Source organism: Athene cunicularia (genome assembly GCF_003259725.1).
Source record: "Athene cunicularia isolate RWA chromosome 9 unlocalized genomic scaffold, athCun1 chr9_part1, whole genome shotgun sequence".
Taxonomy (NCBI): domain Eukaryota; kingdom Metazoa; phylum Chordata; class Aves; order Strigiformes; family Strigidae; genus Athene; species Athene cunicularia.
This window is the reverse complement of record NW_020799110.1, coordinates 17,291,750-17,299,833: the sequence shown is the minus strand read 5'-3', so window position 1 is coordinate 17,299,833 and position 8,084 is coordinate 17,291,750. Positions and strand designations below refer to the sequence as shown.

Sequence of the window (8,084 nt, the reverse complement as noted above, 5' to 3'; positions counted from 1 at the left end):
ATACATATGCTGGGGGAGGGGGAGAGTAAAATGGGTGGATTAACAAATTAAAACTTCAAATCCCATATAGTTAGCATCCTCATAAATTGGATTTGTCAGTGCTTGTTTTCTTCCCACCCACCATGTTTACAAACCCTTGAGTTCAGCATTGAAAGAGGTATAAAATAGCTTTGTCCATGACTGGCCTTGTTCTTAAAAAGAAAAAAAAAAAAGTCTTATTTAAAAGTTAATGGCCTTTCAAGTGGTTTCTGCATTTTAAACATAACAAGGAAGTGTCTCTACAACTTACTTCCCTGTAGAATATAGTAGATGTTAAAAGTGCGACTGTAAGGGGGGGACGACCTGCCTTTTAGCCCATAGTGCTTGTTGCAGCGGCTCCCCAACACTGGTCGGGGTGTATGTCAGCGTTAACTCGCTGCCTGGGGACTGAGCTATTGCCACATCATCCAAGTGCCCACAGACATGTACTGTTGTACAAACTGTGCCTGTACTTGCTGCCTAGTTACTCCTGACACGATGTAGGCTGCGCAGAGACAAGGGTTGGTGCCTCGCTCCCAGGGGTTTGTTTGCAGTCAGGACCTGAGGAACTCGGATCCTGGTTCTTACAGGTTTGTTCAAAGTAGGGTGAATTTTTTCACAGTAGGTGCTTGTGAGATACAGTTGCATAACATTTGCATATACTTCTCTGAAGTATTTTTCATATATATAGCCTGGCTTTAGAGACAAAGGAATGTGCCAGAAATGTGTGATGGGTTGTGATTCAGCTGGTGTTTTCCTAGGGAAGTTCTGGGAAACCCACTTAATCCCTGCACTAGTGCAACCAAATCTACTAATTGTTAAAGTTACATTAGAGATTTAACACACCCACCAAAAAAACCTGGAGACTGATTTTGTGGACTTAACCTTTGCTGGTCAATGTTTTAACTTCTGTGGCTGCTCAGAATAACTGTATGTGACCTAAAAATTTCAATGGAAAGGGCTGTGGATATGTGTTTTTTTTTTCCTCTTTGCCTGCCCTGGTGTGACGGGTGTGCCACCTGCTGCCTTATGGAAGGCACAAGAACCAGACTGTGCCAGAGATTAATTTCTCTGTTTCACTCAGCCTGGATAATAAGCTAAAACCAAGCCAGTGTTAAAGATTTATTCTGGCTTGGAAAAAGTTTCCTATATACTGCATAGATGAGTTTGATTTACGTCTACAACTGGATTTAAATTTTACATAGCTGTAGCCTGCTATCCCATGGTGTTAATATAGCTAAAGTGTCTATGCCTGGAGAGTGTTAAGTATTTAAGAATAACATTTAGAAAAGTCAGAAGATTAAGTGATTGCCACTTACTCTAGCCAATACTCAAAAGAGATGCGAGTCTGGGCTACTGGGATGTTCCTGTATGTGCTTGGAATTATTATGGCCCCACTCCAAATACTGATCTGACCCAGGTCAGCCTGCTTTTCTTATTGGAGAAGGAAAAATGCAGTTACTCATTTGCTCTATACTATTCCTGAGCAGGAGGCTTTGTCCTAGATTTGGATGGTTAGATCTCAGCGATTTTGAGGTCCTGCGGGCTTGGTGGCTATCCTGAATGTTAGGATTCATGGGATTCAAAAAGATGTAAGAGAAAAAACATTTTTGTTTTGGTTGATCTTTGTGGTAGGCCAGACAAGGTAGGAGTATTAAAGATGTAGAATGAATATGCACTCTCTATACAGCTGCAATAAACAGCCCCTTCGGTTGTTGCTGTTGGACTGCTCTTACGTGCAGTCCTCACCTACCTGTCAGTACCAGTGGGCTGTTAGGTATCCCTGCATGCCAGCTCAGGTGATGAGATTGAACAAGCTGGGAAGTATTTGTATGAGCAGCTCTACAGTGACTTGAAACGATGGTAATACTTAGCAGAGGGAATGGACAGCTGGGAGTAATGTAGGTTGTAGGGATTTTTTTGGCAAGATACGAGGGTCCAGGGGAGAGCAGTTGCTCACAGCCTCTTAAAAACACTCACCAGACTAAATTCTAACAGCTAAAAAGATAAATGATAGTCTTATTTGGGTACTTGGTTAAGTCTAAGGAATGAGAGTTTCAGGAAGTTTCATGCTATCAGGATTTGGTTATGTGATAACTAGGAATTATGAATGATTTATTGGCATATTACTTCTAGATTCAGGTCAGAGTTCAAGAAATGGCATATTTTAAAAACTAAAAACTCAGTAAACAGATTGACAGTCCTTAGCCTTTTCCTTCTTCATCAGTAATGCTGCAAGAGGAACCATTTCCCAGTGCTGAAGGCTGAGATACCTTCAGTTGTAAAATATACTAGGCTTTGGAGTAACTCAGCTGCAGCATTTCTTTCTTTAAAATTAATTAAGTAGAAGGAGGTCACCTCAAAGTATGACTATTACTAAAATTTTGTAAATCAAAAATTAAAAAAGCTCATACAGTCTTTCCCCAGCTGCATTGTATCTGGCTATTTAAAGTACTTAGGTTCCTGAGAGACTCTTGTAATGAAAAGCTGTAAGTTAGGTGGGTCAGTCAGAAAATAACTTCTTCAGGTTTGTTTACTATATACTATACCCTGTAGTTACTAGTTTTGTTTTTAAATGAATCTAAACCTCAAACATCTTAAACTCACTAAAAGGAAATTCTTGATAAACTGCTTGGATTATTGTCAGCTGAAAAGAGCCAGTTAATTATAAAAATTAGTATTGCTTAGTGTTCAAATGTGATTAAGTTTCAGCCATGCCCTTGAATTAAAATGGTGGATATGGTCAGAAGAGCACTTGACATTTAACACCTTAACTGTGGAATTCTAAATTCAAGCATCATTTTTATGTATGAACTTGAGGGTTTTGGTTTTGTTTAAAGCAAAAAAAAAAAAAAAAGGGATTAAAATTTGGTTATTAAGCCTTTTTTTTACATAATGTTACTTCAGGCTGACTTAGTTGATCAGCACAAGTCCTTCGGTGGGTATTTTCTGTGCTCAGCAATTTCCAGCAGCTCAAAGGGTTAGTGAACTTTGCAAGATATAGTATAAAAAAACTAAACAAAACCCTTAACCAGAATGGAAATATCTACAGTGTGGCTTGTATTAGGTTTAATGAAGTTAGTGAAAAATCATACCTTCAGTTAAAATCGTATTGTTTGCTTTAGTCTTTATGTAAATACACACACTTAGATTAGGTGGCTTGTTGCCGTTAATTCCAGTGTTGAAATGAGAAGACTGGCACACCTTAATATTACTTAAAAAACCCCAAATCCACAAACATTATGTCAGCTTTCCATGTAACAGAAAATTTTTGTCTTCCACTCATATTTTTTCATGTAGTTTGTGGTGCTGACAAGTTTTTCTAAGCCAAATTTAGATTTTTCAGGCACTATATAAAGTAAGCCCAGAAATAAAGCTGTTTACTGCAATATATAAAAAAACATTTACACAAAGCATTATACTGCTTGCAGCTAAGTGCTTTCTGAGTGTATAACCAAGAAATAATTCCAAGACACAGAAACATGTCACACATGAAAATTTAAATGTTAACTTCGTCTTCTAAGAGATACCATCTAGTACCAGTTGCTACATGTTTCATACCAGTGAATGTCAAGGGTATTGCATGAGACAGGAGAGGATGATGGTAACTGAATAGAAAATGGGAAAACCAGGCTTGCTAATGGCCATTTTATTCTGGAAAGTATCTGCAGTTGGCTCTCAGAGGGAGGGCCTGCATGTTGAAGCAACTGAGCACAACTATGGACGTTGGCTTAGGGGGAGCTGTGCGGTTGCTTAATATTCTCCATCTCCCTTGTTACTCATAATCGCTCAGCGCTCAGTTCAGATGCAACAGCTGCATTTTGTGAGGTCCTGCATTTACCTGTTTTGTTTCGGGTTTTGTGTTTTTTTTTTTTTTTTTAAATACGTCAGCCAAGATCAACAAGAATGATTGAGAAACTTGCCTGAGATCAGACATGAGTGACTATGGCTGAACAAGGTCCAAAATTCTCCTAGTTCCCAGACTTCAGCATAACCACAAGACCACAGTGCTTTAGCTGAACTTCATCCTCGACTGGAACTTGGCGCAAAGAATCCCAAGGAAAGAATTTCCTTTTGAAGTGTCTTCTAAATGTTCTAACTTGTTTTAACATTTGTATTCAAATAGTTCAGGAAAAACAACTATTAAAGTCTTTGTTCAACTATCTAAATAAATGTTAGGTGTTCCTATTTTTTTTTTTTTTTTAAGTTGGTAGCTTGAAATTTGCCAGAAAGCAAGTAGTTGTGCAGTCTGCAGTCCTCCTTTGAAGGACCTGGACATCAATGGAAGGAAAGTATCAGTGAAGATCTGCCTCCTGTAAAGCAGAAAGCACACTGACTGCTAATAAAATACATTCCATTTCTGGGCAGGAAGCCTTTTTTTGCCAGATTCTTATAGTTCAAAGCACTCCTCTTCAGCAGTTGTTTACTGTTTTGCTGGTTTTATTTTTTTTTACATAGATCTTGAGTGGGAAATGTGAAAAAAGTTTAAAGTTAAATGTGCCCCTAATGTATCGGGGAGGGGGGGATAATAACTTTAGAAAATGTTCCCCTCTTAAAGAGTTCCTTAGGATCCTGCATATATCAGGTATCTTTGATAAGATACCTCTCCAACGAAAACTGACAGCATAGTTTTTGAAAAAACAATGGATTTTTAAGAATAAAAGCAATTAGCTATTTAAATGAAGTGTCATTCATGAGGCTGACAATTCCATAGTGATATGCCTGGTGTGTCTGTTACCTTCTCTTGTTTCAAAAGTGAGCCACTTCAGTCAAGTGCATTGACTGTCTCAGCAAGAGTATTATTCTGTATTTGTAAAGCTTTTCTTCCTGTAGAGGTAGTGTTACTGATTTGGTTGAAGCGAGGTGGTGTAAATCCCTCAGCCTTGCTGTTGCCTGTGAACTATGAGCACAGGACAGTGTTAACAGTCTTGCCCAGAGGGTGAATAACATGGGAGACACGTAAGAATTCTTTTCATTTGTGCACTTGCAACTCATTTGTTTGATAGCTCTACTTGCTCAGTCAAGAGCTATGCTTTAAACAGTGGTGCTGCCCTAACTGTACCTCAAATGCAGGAGTTCCAACTGTTTCTGAAAAGTTTTTAAATTTTTAATTACAAGCATGCAGGTGTGCTTATATGCTCCTTGCAGTCTGACCTGTCCTGTATGTAGCTAGTCACGTGCTAACTCCTGCACAACAGCCAGGCAGCTGTTTAGCTGGAGCCTCAGTTTATCTCACTAGCTCAGGTTTAGTGCTTTTGGATCTTGCTGGCTTAAGTGCAGGTTTGTCTTAAAAGACCTTGTGGACATACCCGACACAGTGCCAGAGCAATGGCCACAGCAGTCAAGGGATGCAGTTTGCTGCCACTGCTCAAGCAAGTAACGGTTTGACAAGCTGCCCAATCTCATAACTAACAGAGCCAGCATGGTTGAGCTCTGACAGCTAAATACACTGGTACTAAGAAACAAGTTAACTATTTACATACAGTATAAAAACTAAAAAGGACACCATTTTAAATTGGATTGATCTAATTAAAAATAGTTAACTTTGAGACTAGTTAAAACACTGGATGTTAGAACATCACAGGAAGAGTGTATCTACAGTGTATTCTGCTCTGTTGTTCAAGGTTTTTTAAAAAAAGGTCTTTATAATTGGATGTGATGTTAACTATAGCACACAGAACCTCCTGTTGCAAGTCTAATTTAACAGTTCAAATAGGAGTCACATTGTGTTATTTTAGCCACAAGTTATTTAAGAAGTGGCTCAATACTACTCTTCTTCAAAGGCGCATCAAGGTAAGTGCAACAGAAATTCATTCTAAGAAAGTCTATCATAATCCAAGCTGACTAGAATGCAGAACATGAAATAATGTATTGTTGAAATGTACTTTTTTTCCTAAGAACCTCAGCCTATGATTTTAAACATTATGTGACCTGCCCACCCTGAATTTGAAAATACTGTCTTGAAAACATTCTGCCTGAGATCTTTAACTTAGAGGCCTTTTTGAAAAACAACCAACACCTGCTATAAAATCAAAGGGATTATAAAGTTAGAACAGTAAAGGAGAAGCTATCCTGGATACACTATAATCTAGAAATACAATTTAAAAACTTTTTTTCCTTGAAAAAAAGCTGGTGCAGAGAATACTGCTGTTTTTATCCTGACTGTTTAATAATGGCTAAGAATAATCACTTATTTATAATAAATTAGGTCTGCAGTATAAATGAACATATGAACCTTTCAAAGGAGACATACTATTGTTACTTTTAGAGTATCTAAAATGAATTTAAACTATTTCAAGATTCATTTAATCACTTGTAATTTATATTACTTTAAGAATCTTCTATACAGCAAGTTGAACAGAAAAAAGCAAACATTCTAACAGTCCCTTTTCCCTAGAACAATTTTCATAGAAGATAGTTTTAAATAGCTGTTTTAGCACATTTGTGCGTGCTCTCTCTCCCCCATTTTCTAAAGGTAGCTCAGCCAAAAGACAATGCAAGAATTGGCATTTGTTGACTGACTCTGTTTTCTTCTCCATCTGGTAAAGATAAGGCGAAGACAGAGACTTGAGACAGAACGTCCCAAAATGGAAAATATGAACTCGATGTTTACTTTGCTAAATCTCCAGGGACTTTGTTCTTTTCCTTGGTTATAGTTGATAAAAACCACTTCACTCTGTGTCGGCATGTCACTCCATGTTCAGTTACAAAAAGTTTTCAGCTGTGGATGAATTTGTTTTGAAGCTTCCATTTTGCTTCACTGAACACAGTGTAAACCAAGGCAAGAAAAGTAAAATCTGAACAGGAGCTCCCAATTAAGAATATTTATGAGCAGCACTTTGTATATTCCATTTTCTACTGTCCTTATTCTGGGGAGGAAGAATCGTCATCTTCATCCTCTTCATCTTCATCATTGAATGAGCATGGAGTTTCTCCCCGTGATTCGGAGTAGCGTGATGCTGCACTGCTGGACTGCTGACTGCTAGGGGCAAGAAACTGCCCAGTTGCTAAAGCCACTTCAGCATCCAAACACAACCCTGGATTCTCACTATCAAAACAACAGAAATGTTGAAGTTTAGAGGATTTCTCATGAAGTTTGAAGCTTTCTTTTTGGCCTCTGCTTTCCTTTAGTTAAAGAAATGCTACTAACCAAAAAAAACCCCAAAGCTTTACCTTTAACACAGCTAGTAGTTATGAAAACTGCTAAAATATTGGAAAGTCATATAAAAAAGATTATTGGGTGGCTTTTTTTCCATAACCAACTAGTAGAGTTGCTCAAGCTTAAAAAAGCTTAAAGAAGAATAAATCCATCACAGTTTTGTCAACATACAGAACTGTTTGTAATATGAAATGAAGCTATTAAATGCCACGAGGAAGACCCTGTTCTAGGATAACCCCTCCTTCCATTTTTTAAGGTACAGGTAACCTCCAAGCAAAGTATGGTTGTTGAGGTGTTTTTTGGATTGTGTTTTTGTAATTTTTGTTTTTTGTTTAGTTGTTGGTTTTTAATTTAAAATTATGATTAGACTGTGTGGACTAAACTTCTTTCGTGAGAGCTTAAGCAGTAGTGCATTTAGACACCAAACATTCTTTTGTATTCTTCAGAAGTATTATCAGCCTTTTTTTCCACATGTAATTACCTATTTGTAGTCCATGCCCAGGCAGGAATTTAAGGTTAATCAGGAAATCTCTATCCTTATAGTAAGTGGGATTGGAAGTGATTCTATTCTTTTGAAACATAGATACAAAATAGCTAGTATGTTCAAAATTCAAAGCATGCTGATTTAATCTTTCAAATGTTATTATCCAGGATGACAGAATTAAGAGACTTTCCCACAATCAAAAATCAACCATAACAGACCCATTTCCTGAATATAAATGGTATGAAATAGGGAGGTTACTGAAAGTACCATAAGCATATGTCACTATCCTTGAATAAAAACCCATTTTATTTACCTTGATTTAGCATCAGAAGCGCCTCCTGCTACCTCTAAATGTGAAACTGCTTGTGCTGAACTTGAAAGTAACCCTTGGTTTATCCACGAAAATCCTGCAGACATATCTAG

General features: G+C 37.6%; 1 protein-coding gene across 2 annotated transcripts in view; it reads right to left on the bottom strand.

Moving 5' to 3' along the window:
• Positions 1 to 4,135: 4,135 nt before the first annotated feature.
• TFDP2 (transcription factor Dp-2) overlaps positions 4,136 to 8,084 on the bottom strand; it is a 56,642-nt gene continuing 52,693 nt past the window's right edge. For both annotated transcript variants that reach the window (XM_026855080.1, XM_026855081.1), the window contains exons 12-13: positions 7,975 to 8,080; positions 4,136 to 7,066 (exon numbers count right to left, since the gene is read on the bottom strand). In XM_026855080.1, the coding sequence (XP_026710881.1) occupies positions 6,883 to 7,066; positions 7,975 to 8,080 (290 nt within the window). In that variant the 3' untranslated portion in view covers positions 4,136 to 6,882. The remainder of the gene's footprint in view (positions 7,067 to 7,974; positions 8,081 to 8,084) is intronic.